Raw genomic sequence first — 13319 nt, forward strand, 5'->3', positions numbered from 1 at the left:
GGAATGGACCAGGACCCAAGAGGTCTGGATTTGAATCCCTGCTCAGTCACGGAAATTCCCTGGGGGTGTAGAACTGGTAAAGCCATTCCTTAAATATCTCAATTACCTTGAATGCCCTCTTAGGGTCACTATAAGTACGTTCCAACTGGACAGCACATAACAATTCTGTATACTAAAACTGAACTCATTCTCTTAAGCATGGATCCATCTTAGTGCCATTTTCATCAGCTCGGAGGATCCCCAAGATATGTGGAAGCGCAAAAACGTATCTTTGGTGGGGCGGGGGATGACAAACCCCAAAAATAGCCTAATGAGGACTGGAGATGCAGAGTAAGCAGAACGCACGGACTGACTGTTGGAGAGCAAACAGTGGAAAACCCAGGACTGGTATGGAGTGGGCTATATGGAATAAAAGAGTTTGCTATCTGCCCAGCTGGCACTCTGGACAGAAGGACTCCAAGCTGCAAATTTCTGTGGCAGATTCCCTTTCCTGCTCGCTCCCTATAGCAACCACCCAGAAAGAATGGGAACAGAAACGCCAGGAGATGCTTACAGGGCCTCCCACCACTTTGGCAGCCACCTACCTTTCTCAACAGCCGAGACACCCATGGAAGCCTGAGCCAGGTCTGCTTTCTTCTCCCATTTGCCCTCGTCAACGCGGTACGCTTCAACGGAAGCCAAGGGGCTCTGGGTGGAGTCCACCCCTCCGATCACCAGCACTTCCTTGTCCAACATGACCGTTGCAGCCCCCGCCCGTGGGGTAGGCATAGGAGGCAACCCTGTCCACTTGTGGGAAACAATATCCAACATTTCCACAGTGTCCACCGGCAGACCCTGCTGGCTGCAGCCACCCACCACATAGAGGTGTCCATCTTGGTACGCCGGGCTGCAGTACACCCGGCAGGCAGGCATTGGGGGAAAAACCTCCCAGTAGAAGGATTTGGCATTGGCTGCTTCCATTCTGCCCAACGGCCTGGCATTTCAGGAAGCGGACATGGCAGGAGCTGTTGCAGCCTCCCACCCAGCACCCCAGAGATCTGTAGGGACTGGTCTGAGGCAAGGAGAAGGCTTTACTTTCTGCGTCACTGGAACTCCACATCCACAAGGCATTAGGAGACTGGGATGCAAATATGGCTGCAGGAAGAGTGCAGGGTCCCCCAAGCGAGAGGGCAAGGAGTGCCGTGATGCCTGAAGAAAGATTCCTCCAGAGGGAGGGGAACCATGCCAATCCAGAAGGCCTAGTGATGTCCTCAGGAGATACCCTGGACGCCCAAGGCTGGGCCTAGCTGGCTGGAGGTGGTGTCCGTGTCAGCCAGTCTCAGAAAGCAAAAACCTTATTGATGAGTTCTCTTCTGATGTTTGTGGCGACGAGCCTTCCTGCAGCCTCCAAAAAGTAGAGGGAATGGAAGATAGGAAGGAAAGGAAAGAAAAGAAAAAGGTGGTACAAGGTTATTTAGGTCTATTACAGGAACCATTTTGAGGAATTTGGTCACAGTGAAAACAGGCCACACTAGATGACAGGAAGTCTCCCTAATGGATTGCCCATCATGAGATCTCTCTCTCTCTCTCTCTTCACTGTTTTGGAAATCATCTTTAGATCTAGCAGCTCAAAAAGGGACTCAGGCTGCCTGGTGCTTAAGAGTGAATTTAAGGGACCTAAACTGAAGGAGAAAGATGTAGCAGCAAGATTAAACTTGGCCTGCCAGGTTCTTTGCCACAGAAAAACCCTTAGTTGTGCTTCCTCTTAAAATGGGAGGTTCAGCTTTAACATTTGTAATACACACCCAATAAGAAGTTTGTTTTTAAAACATTCTTAGCGTCTTCTCTTGATCGTGCAATGCAGAATACCCATAGAAAGAGATTATGTGGTGCAGAACATTGGCTCTACCTTTTCAGCAGAAAAACCAGAATGCTTACAGAAGTAAGAGGGTTAGTTTTTCCTTCTTACAGAAGAAGAGACCAAAGGCCTCTTTAGTTCATTATCCGGTTTCTGATTTTGTGCAACACAAACAATCTCGTCTATATTTGTGAGTGCAAAATCAAGACCCCGTTACTGGAATTCTGGTCAAGCATATCAAGGCACCATCGTTTATATGCATCTGGACCATGTGATGCAAGAGGAAAAACCAAGGTGGTGCTGAGAACAGAAGAGCTGTTTCAATTACTCTCCTGCAAATTTCCCAGTGGCCTTAACAAGAGCCACGAAGAAACCCAATCTATTGCCTCGGGGTGATTGCAGCAACTGGTGTCTTTAGGTCAGCCTAGCTCAGTCTTAGGATCGCCCTTGTCAAATCAATCACAGACACCTCAAGAGGACACAACAAGCCTGTCTGGTGCATTCACCCTTCTGTGGAAAGACAACACATCGTGGAAAGGGGGGAAAGAGAGGAAGACTTAAATCAATGTGAAAGGTGCCTGCTGGGATGCAATCAGCTTCAAAACACATTTCCTGCAAAATTATAGCTGTGATGAGGGGTCACCAGAGGATAAAATATTCAAGAGGCGGCAAGAACAGGAGCAGGGATTAAGAGACGGGTAGAGACTAGAAGAGCTACCGTTTTGGGCTACAGTTCCCAGAGCCTCCCAGGCAACTGGTTGGAGGATTCTGGGAGCTATAGTCCAAAAAAACATCCAGGATTGGAGTCAAAGGCCGCTGTACCGAAAGCGCTTAGTCCAGCATTTATATTTTTGTCTTCCTGGCACCAGAAAAATGAACATTTGATTTTCTTGAGCCAAACGCAGTTTTAATCATGCTGACTATTTTCAGACTCCTTATAATTCTTTGCCTTTTGCTTTGTATTATTTCTGCATTTACATTTTAACTGTTTTTTTCCTCCTGTCAATCCAACCCTGAAAAGCAGCATTAAGATAATTAATAGATAGATAGATAGATAGATAGATAGATAGATAGATAGATAGATAGATAGATAGATAGATAGATAGATAGGTAGGTAGGTAGGTAGGTAGGTAGGTAGGTAGGTAGGTAGGTAGGTAGATAGGTAGATAGGTAGATAGATAGATAGATAGATAGATAGATAGATAGATAGATAGATAGATAGATAGATAGATAGATAGATAGATAGATAGATAGATAGATAGATAGATAGATAGATAGATAGCATAATGGACTGTCATTCTTACTCTTTGGCAGGGAGAGAACACTGAGAGGGTCAGGTATGAGCATCAGTTGTAAAGGTCCTCTTAGTTCTCAAGAGACGTTATTTTCAGATAGGTCTGCTAGTCAACTGCTGCCCATTTAGCTTTACCAGCCGTTTGAACTGTAGGTGTTAACGAAGGACAGCGCCCACTTCCATCCTGTGAAAGCTTCATTTACTTGTTTCAATAAACTGGGGTGAGTAATTTGTAGCCTTCCAGCTACTGGACTGCTGGCTTGCTCAGTGGTTTAACTACACATGCCACAGTCCATTGCCTCTACCTGCTAGGGTTCATGGGTGCCGTAGTCCAAGAACATCTGGAAGGCCACAGCTGCCCATTTCAGCTAGAGAGCATGGGGGTTGCTAAAGCCATAGGAAGATGGAAGGCTTTTTTTCCAGGTCAATGGGCAATCCCACCTGTAAAGCTCCAGGATCTACTATACCTTTCTCAAATTTTGATTTATTTTATATATTTATTTAGATTTATACCCCATCCATTTAGTGAAAATACCACTACTCTGGATGACTTACAAAATATTATTAAATTCATATAAAATATATAAAACATATTAAAAGAAAACAAACAAACCCTGCCTCCCCCCATAAAATCACCCATCTGGGACATAGGATGGCAGACAATGGGCGAGCCTAATTTTACAAAAGGGTGGTGCTTGGGAAGGCCTGGGTAAAAAAGCCAGGTTTTAATTTGCTTGTGGAAGCTCAGGGGGGTGGGGACCAGTCACACCTCCACAGGAAGAGAGTTCCTGAGCAGAGTGGCCACAACTGAAAAGGCCCTGTTTCGGCTTCTTTTGTAGTGGCCATCCGCAACACTAAAGACTGGGAGGTGCAGGTGGGACAGGAAGATGACCTGCGGGAGAGGCGCTCTGAGAGGTAGCAAGGTCCTAAACTATAAGGGGCTTTATAAATTAGCCTCAATACATCGAATTTGGCTCAGAAGCATACTGGCAGCCAGTGCAAGCGAGACAGGACAGATGAAATATGGTCAAATTTAGAGGTATCAGTGACCAGCCTGGCCGCTGCATTTTGCACATGATGCAGCTTCCAAACCACCTTCAAGGGCAGCTCCACGTACAGAGCATTGCAATAGTCAATCCTCAATATGACCAATGCATGAACCAGTTTTATTAGGGATCTCCTGTCAATAAGGAGGCGAAGGTGTGCAACCTGCCTAAGATGGAAGAGGGCAGATTTGGCCACAGCTAGGATCTGTTTCTCCATCAAGAGGGCCAGGTCCAGAAGCACACCCAGATTTTGCACCTGATCCTTCACGGGGAGTGTGACCCCATCAAGGTCAGGTAACATGCCCCCTAACCAATCAGGATGCTCTCCCAACAACAGGATCCCTGTCTTGTCAGGATTCAGTTTTGGCTTATTTGCCCTGGTGCAGTCCATAACAGTGGCCAGGCAACATTCTAGGGTCTGTACAGCTTACCCTGCTGAAGAAGAAAAGGAGAGAGAGAGAGTTGTGTGTCATCAGCGTACTGATGATAGTGAACTCTGTACAGTGGTGCCCCGCTTGACGATGACCCCACTTGACGACGAGTTTTTTACAATTGCTACAGCGATTGCAAAACAATGGTTCCTATGGGGTTTTTTGGCTTTACATCAATTAGGTGCCTGCTTCACAAACCATTTGTTCGCAAAACGATGTTTTTTCCGGCTCCACAAAATGGCTTCCCTTCACAAAATGGCTTCCCTCCCTTCGCAAAATGGCTGTTTTCCGGACAGAAGCTTCGGAAGACAGCGATTTTAAACAGCTGATCGACAGTTCTCTATGGGCGATCTTCACTGGACTATGAGGTATTTCCCCATTGGAACGCATTAACCAGTTTTCAATGCGTTCCAATGGTTTCTTTTTCTTTTTCTTTTTTTTTTTGCTTGAGGACAATTTCTCTTAACAGCGATTTTCCTGGAACCGATTATCGTCGTCAAGCGGGGCACCACTGTATCTCTGAATGACCTCTCCCAGCGGTGTCATGTAGATGTTAAACAGCAAGAGGGAGATGATCGACGCCTGTGGAACACCACATTGTAGTATCCACGGGTACAAAACAGCTTCCCCAAACTGAATTCTCTGGCATCAGCCATTAAGGAAGGAGCCAGCATAATGCTAGACCTCCAATCCCAAGTCTCGATAACCGATCCAGGAGGATACTGTGGTCAACAGTATCAAAGGTGGCTGAGAGGTCTAGGAGGACCAACAAGGTCACACTCCCCCGGTCAGCCTCCCATCATAGGTCATCTAGCAGGGCAACCAGAGGTGTCTCAGTCCCATGACATGGACTGGACCCCGATTGGGATGGATCCAGACTATTGGTATCCTCCAAGAATGCTTGCAGTTGGTTAGCCACCAACCTCTCAATCAGTTTCCCCATGAACGGTATGTTGGCAACCAGACAATAGTTGTTTAAATCATTGGTTGACGAATAGCACCTTGGCTGAAAATATCAACAGGACCAACATGAAGCCATCTTTAAATAAATTATGTGTCCCATCTCTGTGGCATGAAGAAAGAGAACAGAGAGCCAGCAGCTGCCTTTGGACTCTGAGTGTCTGCCCAGATCTCGTCCCTGAGTCTTGGTACCCCCCCATAGAGACCCAAGCCCCCTTCATCTGATCCGTGCTCCACCTGAAGGAGTGAGTAACTGGGAGCTGCCCCCCCACCACATTTGATCCATCCCTATCTTAAACTTGTCAATGAGGAGAACTCTGCAGCTCATTTATCTTCCTTGTCACAAAATTAGGTGCTTTAGTAGCTTAATAGCTGAGAGCTGCATAATTTAGCAATGCAAGCATGAAATATTGATAACAAGTTCCCAGATCAGCAATAGCTGCTTGCCTCCAGGGAGGCTCTCAGTGTTCACAGGAGAAAGAAAGAAGGCACTCTTTTTTTGCACTCTACGTTGCTCAAGGAAAAGTGGGAGAGCTTGGCTCTTGGGCCTTTCAGAAGAAGCAGAAGTTTCATCCGCAGGCAAGATAATAATCCTCCTGCTTAAAAGCTGGACAAGGCTCAGAGACTTACATTTTCAAATAAATTTTGTTATGTAATCAAATACACAAACACATATACATGCATGAACAACTCATGACTATTAATGCTGCACTGATATGTTAGCAATTTTCTTTTTGCTCATCATTTTGCCCCATACATTTTTGTTGCTTAAAAAAAGAAGAAGCAAAAAAGCATGCTTTTTAAGCACTTAAAGCAGTCTCGGAGCGGTTTACAATTTAATTATGCAGGCTACACATTGTCCCCACTCCCCAGTGAGCTGAGTATTCCATTTACTGAACTCGGAAGAGGTCCATCTAAAATGGAAGAAAATAGTTTAAACTTTTAAAAAGTTCCCTCAAAATATCCCAAGAAAATAAACTGAATCCTCAAAAAGTAACCAGCAAGAGTAACAAGAAAATGCTGCTTGTTACATGGGTAAACAAATAATGACCTTACCACTCATTATGTTATCCGCCATAGTTAGCCCCATATAGGTAACAGCATCACTTGTAACATATTATGTCCAAACTGTAACACCACCAACACTTGAAATTTGGCCCTAGATGTACTATAACTGCAGCATGTAACTTTGAGGAATTACAGCTCAGCATGTTTGGGGATGTGCCATAAAAGCATCTGAGAAAGAGACACTGGGAATCTATGGAAAGGAGTCTTTGCATGTGCCTAAGAGAGATACAGAAAGGATGAAGATCTAAGCTCCATAGACAAAGCATGAACTGGCATATCAACACTTAAATGGGTTTGGCTTTAAAGATACAATACATAACCGTGATAGATGCTCCAACCACTAAGGACAGTTAGCATCCCTCTTTCAACTGCATGCATTTAATTTCCTCTTCCAATCACAAGCTCTAGAAACTTGCCATTAAAACATGCACACACCTGATATTCCTATATTCATGCCTACCTGCTGAATTAGACCGAAGGTCTAGATATTCCAGTATCTTGTTTCCCACCACGGCCAACTAGCTGGCAACACAAAGCTGCTCAGTGGGTGCCACTATGAGAAACAAAATGCTGATCAGTGAAGCACTGATCTTCTTGTGCTTGCCTCTGTAAGCAAAATAAATAAAGAACCTGTGAACTAGAGGAACTTACTTGGATAATGTATTTGTCCTAGCTGGAAGAGGTGGGTATGTTGGCCTCCCCTGAGAAAGATGAATGTAGGTTGAAATGATGTTGCTCTGTTGAGAAAAGAGAAGTAGTTATCATTTGCAAATGGGAACACGAGAAGTCCGTTCTGGTGATGGAGTGGGAGGAGGCAGACAAGGAATAAAGAATAGCCCGTGCTTTGCTACTTTAAGCTCCTATGTCATCCATCCACCCAGTCAGTCATTTCGCAAAAAGTGATATCACCTATTTTTTCCATGGGAGTTTCTTAAGTACTCAGGTCTAATGCTAAAAGAACAATCCAGAGAACTGTTCCCAAATTCAGGGAATTTCTTTCCAAATTCACATATGAGTGAATATGTGAATGAATATACAGTATTTAATAAAGCACTTGCCTTGATAGCTAGGGGCTTCTGGGAGTTGTTCTCCAAAAATGTAACTTTCTCAAGCTCTGCCCTTTGCACATTCAAACTTCTCAACATGTACGCAAGCACCTCGTTTCTTATTTGATCTTTCTTACCTTGTTCGAAAGAGCTAACAGCCTGCAAGCAATTTGCAAGATCCACGGCAGCCTGCAATGTTCTGCAGCTTTCCAGCCCTGCGATCCAGTCCATGCAGAGGTGTGTGTGTGTTTGTGCGTGTGCGTGTGCCAGCCTTTGCTGGTCCTTGCTAGGTAGAAACTGTAAACTGAACTTGCCAGAGTAATCTCGCAGGAGAAACGAGGGAGATGCACAGGAAGCAAGAGCCGGGACAAAGGGACGGATTACATTTTGCTTTGATTGAATGCAGAGGCTATGACCGCATTGCTTAGCATTGCTTACTCAGCAGTCTCCAGCTCTGGCTACCTCTGCAGTTCAGCTTCAGCAGCCAAGAATTTAAAATTCGTATCTCAAAAAAATCACACTTCCAGCAGCGCTCTCACAAGATAGGATATGCAGGTAGGCCAAGCTATAATTCTGCGTCTGGCACTTTAACCACCTCATACCTCAGGCAAAGACTTGAGGATTCAGCCTTAAGCCCATAGAAAATTCCTTTTTTATTAACCTGATCCTCCTAAGTCTGAGGTGATTTGAAAGATCTTGCTTACGACATGTAAAGAAAGGGCTGGAGAGCTTCATTATATTCTGGGACACATGCGCAAAAAAAAGAAAACAGACCCTCTGCTCTGCACCCACAGAACTTCCAGCATAATTATGCAAACTAAGTCAGTATCGCTACTTAAATTGCCTAATGTATTCTTGCCTCTGAGATTTAGGTTAGCAAATAATGTGGAAAATTGAAAGCCACATCTGTGAAAAAAGCAAGGCAAGAGAATAGAAACAGGCACAGGAGGAGGGCTCCAAGGAAGATGGATGGCTGAGTCGACCCAAGACAATAGAAAGCTGCTCCATAGAGTACAGAAGACCCTAGCTACTTCCATCCTATTTCATTTATTTATTTAAAATATGTTTATCCTGCTTTTCTCCTTAAAAAGGACCCATTAAAAAGACAGTATCTAAAAGCTAAAAGCAGTAAGTGTACAAATATTTCGAAAGAATCCACAAAGCCCTTCTCTCAGGCCCCAGGGCGTGGTCACCCAGCGCCCTTCCTGGGCGATTTTACCACCCGTGGGAGGTGGTGAGCACTCCAGCACTGGAGGCATTCAAGAGAAAAATCTGCTTCGATCTGTTTTCCTGCACTGAGAAGGGGGTTGGACTTGATGGTCTCACAGGCCCCTTCTAACTCAATTATTCTGTGATAAACAAATTTAAAATGGTAAATAAAAATCAGTGCTAAGAACATTTAAGAGCAACAAGGAATAACAATGCATTTACTTTTCCCTGCCACAGATGCTACCTGTAGGTTTTTAAGTTATTCTTCCCAATCATGAGGACTAGAGGCCCAAAGGTGAAGATTTTAAAAAGATGAAACCTTGCAAAAAAAAAATAAAAATAAAAGGAGGTTCCAAGCACAGATGGCAAACCCATAGATCCATTTTCCTCAACCCGTGGCCTTCCTGATGGGTTGGGCAGCAACCGCTGTGTCACCCTGGGCCCCTGGCCATCTAGTTGGGGATCATAAGAGTTGTTGTCCAACACATCTGGAGGGCACAAGTGTGAGGGAGATTAATAAATAACTTCAGCAAGTGGACCAGAAAAGGAATCCTACAAAGTGGATATTTCAGCATCAGACCTAAACAGAAGTAAGCGGTCCTGCGACTTTCCTCTGCTGAGCTACTGAGTTGCCAAACAGAGCAGATGTTGCTCCTTTGCTCCAAGCTGCCAAGTCCTACAACTCACAAGGCAGAGATAAAGAGTGCCAGGATAGAAGGGGGGGGGGAAACAGTGGTTTCCTGGCTTGCTGAAGTCTCTTCAATTCATTAGCCTGATAAGGGTAAGGAATGGGTTGCCTCTGCCATCCATTCTCCAGTCATTCCTGGTGACTGATGCCCTCGTGAGGTTACCTCTATCCAATTCTCAGGACTCCTACCCTACTGAATTCCTACAGCCGTGAAAGTTGGCATGGGTTGAAAACCTGTGAAGAAAGATCTGATGCACATGGAAGAGATTTACTTGTTCATTACATCTGTACCCTACCTTTGCTCCAGGGAGCTCAAGGTAGTGGATGTGGTTCTTCTCTCCCGCCACTGTACCCTCGCAGCCACTTTGTGAATTAGAATTGGATATGGAGAGTTTGATAAGCCGGCAGGTACGCTCATAGGTAGGTTTCATAGCTATGTGATGTCCTAGCCCAGTGGTTCTCAAACTGGGGTCCCCAGATGTTCTTGGACCAAAACTCCCAGACTTCCCAACTTCCTGTGCTGGTCAGGATTTCTGAGAGTTGCAGTCCAAGAACATCTGGGGGACCCAAGTTTGAGAACCACTGTAATCTAGCCCAACACCTGAACAATTCCCATAGGCTGACCTTCCTCTGTAGAACCCCTCTCTCTCCCAAGAAATTCTCCCAACATAAGCACATTGTTTCGCTTTCAGCTTTGCTAGCTGGCAATTCATCTGAAATACAAAGAGAGCAACACATATAACATTTGTGGGAAGGGAAGCGGTGGAAAAAGATCGCACACCTTCATGCCCCCTGCTGACAAGAAATTGATGGAACTCATACAGGCTATGGTGGGTACCGCTCAAACGTGCTATAGTTTTAAGCCAATCCACTGCTAACATGGCTTGTGCACTTTGTTTCTTTCTAAGGAGAAGGATGGGTTTAAGCCAAACAAGAAATCAAAGAATAATTGAGTTGGAAAGGGCCTATAAAGCCATCGAGTCCAAACCCCTGCTCAATGCAGGAATCCAAATCAAAGCAGATCTGACAGATGGTTGTCCAATTTTCTCTTGAATGCCTCCAGCATTGGAGCGCTCGCCACCTCTCGAGGTAATTGGTTCCATTGTCATACTGCTCCAATACTTAAGTTTTTCCTTGATATTCAGACTACGTCTGGATTCCTGTAGCCTGAACCCATTATTACGTGTCCTGCACTCTGGGATGATCAAAACAGATGTTGCCCCTTCTCTGTATGAGTGTATTTTTGAAAAGTGCTGTTATATCTCTCTTCAGTCTTCTTTTCTCAAGGCTAAACATCCCCAGTTATTTCAGACTTTCCTCAAAGGGCTTGGTTTCCAGTCTCCTGATCGTCCTTGTTGCCATCCACTGAACTTGCTCCAGTTTGTTGCCATCCTTCTTAAACTGCAGCGTCCAGAACTGCATACATGCCTAACCAGTGCTGAATAGAGGAGAACTAGTACTCCACGGAATTTGGAAACTATACTTTTGTTAATACAGCCTAAAACAGCATTGGCCTTTTTTGCAGTCACATTGCACTGTTGGCTCATATTCAGTGTGTGATCTACAAAAATTCCAAGATCCTTTTCGCTCATAGTATTACTGAGCCAAGTATCCCCCATCTTGTAATTGCATTTGGTTTTTTCCCCTAGGTGTAAAAGTTTGCTCTTATACCTTTTAAATTCCATTCTGTTGTTTTCAGCCCAGTGCCCAAGCCTATCAAGATCTTTTTGAATTTTGTTCCTGTTTTCCAAGCTATTCGTTTTTCCACCCAATTCTGTGTCATTCACATACTCGATGAGTATTTTCTTTTCCCCCTGATTCAGGTCATTAATAAAAATGTTGAAGAGCACTGGACCCAGAACCAGGCCTTGTGGTAACCCACTTGTTACCTCCTCCCAGTTTGACAAGGAGCCATTGATAGGCACACTCCCAGATACGATTCTGTAACCAACTTTGTATCCTCCTGACTGTTGTTCTATCTAGCCCACAATTCAACTTACCGGTACTAATAATCACAATATCATGGAGCACTTTGTCAAATGGGAATAATGGGTGTAAATAAGACCAGAGCTTTGGAAATTTTACTTTTCTGGAGTATGACTCAATGCCCCACCTAGCCTGAATGGTGGCTGAGGGATTCTGGGACTTATTGTCCGAAAAGGTTAATATATGCAAGCTCTGAGCAAGATATGGGGAGATATTGGAAAGAGATGGGTGCAGGGACAGAGTATTTCCCTACTCTTAGTTCTGGGTCAAAGACAGATACTGTATTTCAGGGGAAAGAATCATGGCAAAAAGGTGAAGAGCATCTTCCTGAACAGGAAATGTAATGTCAGCTATGGGGAAGCACACTACTGTACAGTATAATGATTTTTAATCTGCCTCCGTTACTCACTGTTCCCAGTTTGGGGTTCTATGGCAAGAAATACAACACCTAATTTTAAACAGATTTACTTAGGGGGGGGAATTCCCATTTTCAATGGAAAAGATATTACACTGAAAATTATTGCCTCTCTGTCATTTACTGAGTGCTGCATTTATTCATTCAGTTCCTATCAAAGAGACACATATGACTCTTCCCTTCCCCAGTTTTATCATTATAACAAACAAGCCAGGTACTGTATGTCAAACTGAGTGTCACGGCTGAGTGGGGGATTTGAACCCAGGTTTCCTAAGTCCTAGTCGAACACCTTAACCACTAGAACACACTTGGTCTGTAGCAGAGCCAAGGATCACAGAGTGAAAGCAAGAGGAATCGCTGGAATTAGCACGGGTAGTGAGAAGTTGCTTACTCACATTGGGCTTCCCTGTACCTTTTGAGCTTAAGGGGAGTTCTCTCAGCAGTGGAGCTGGGGGGTGGGGGATGAGTTTTCCCAACAATTCATTGTTCCGGGGAATCCTTGCTGTAATATTATAGGGGATAGCCCTGAATGGGCAATTAAACTCCATTAGCTTTGAAAAAGACCTGTGCCTGGGCGGAAATAAAAACAACTGCAAACCTGGTTTGCTCAAAGGAATCAACACAGCGGCCTGCTTTTCTGAAATGCTCCCTCCAGGAATCCCTACAGGAACTGTCATGGTGATTGCCTATATACTTTGAAATTTGCCACTACCGTACTGAAGACATTTAAAATCACATTCAAACAAGCGTGGTTCAAAGGACCTACAGCCCACTCTGTTCACTATTCAGGGCCGTTGCCCTCTTCTCCCTCCGCCCCCTTCTCCTTCTCCTTCTTTGACAAAATGCCAACAGTTGTGCAATTAAAAAAATCATCCTATTCAATAACAACTGGGGAGTTTTTCCGATCAGCCAGCAGTTAATTGCTCGGAGACATACATGGGCTTCAGCCTTTTCCCTGCGACTTCCTTCCATCCTCAGACAGGTGCTTATTTTCGCTGCACAAGGATGAAGGGAGAGACAAGCCATGCGAGTGATCAAAGCGGTAATTCCTTTCATTTAGACACATGTTCCAGAGACATGTGCTGGCACCGAGAACACAAGCCAGTGGCTGAATCAATCCCTGGATCTATGGCAGACCTCACAACAGTGAGACCAGAGGTGAGCAGGTCCTGCTCTTAAGGCTTGTGTCTTGATAGCTGTAATGTCACCTGATCAAGATTCTTTCCCAAGCCATACCCATCGGTTATCACAAAAAAATTAATAATAATAAAGAGGAGCCATATGCAGCCATAAACAGAGGCTCTGCTATATAGCTCCCCAAATCCACAGCATATACTCT

The 13319-nt window shown here is 44.6% G+C and overlaps 1 protein-coding gene across 12 annotated transcripts in view; it reads right to left on the reverse strand.

Moving 5' to 3' along the window:
- KLHDC8B (kelch domain containing 8B) overlaps positions 1–13319 on the reverse strand; it is a 50835-nt gene that overhangs the window by 33727 nt on the left and 3789 nt on the right. For 6 of the 12 annotated variants that reach the window (XM_072989269.2, XM_072989277.2, XM_078388791.1 and 3 more), the window contains exons 2-3: positions 7288–7373; positions 585–1384 (exon numbers count right to left, since the gene is read on the reverse strand). In XM_072989269.2, the coding sequence (XP_072845370.2) occupies positions 585–960 (376 nt within the window). In that variant the 5' untranslated portion in view covers positions 961–1384; positions 7288–7373. Of the gene's footprint in view, positions 1–584; positions 1385–7096; positions 7190–7287; positions 7374–7819; positions 13246–13319 lie in introns of those variants that run through there. The other 6 variants (XM_072989271.2, XM_072989279.2, XM_072989275.2 and 3 more) reach the window with 4 other exon arrangements.

The sequence above is a fragment of the Pogona vitticeps genome, chromosome 2, assembly GCF_051106095.1.
Source record: "Pogona vitticeps strain Pit_001003342236 chromosome 2, PviZW2.1, whole genome shotgun sequence".
In the NCBI taxonomy this organism is placed as follows: Eukaryota; Metazoa; Chordata; class Lepidosauria; order Squamata; family Agamidae; genus Pogona; species Pogona vitticeps.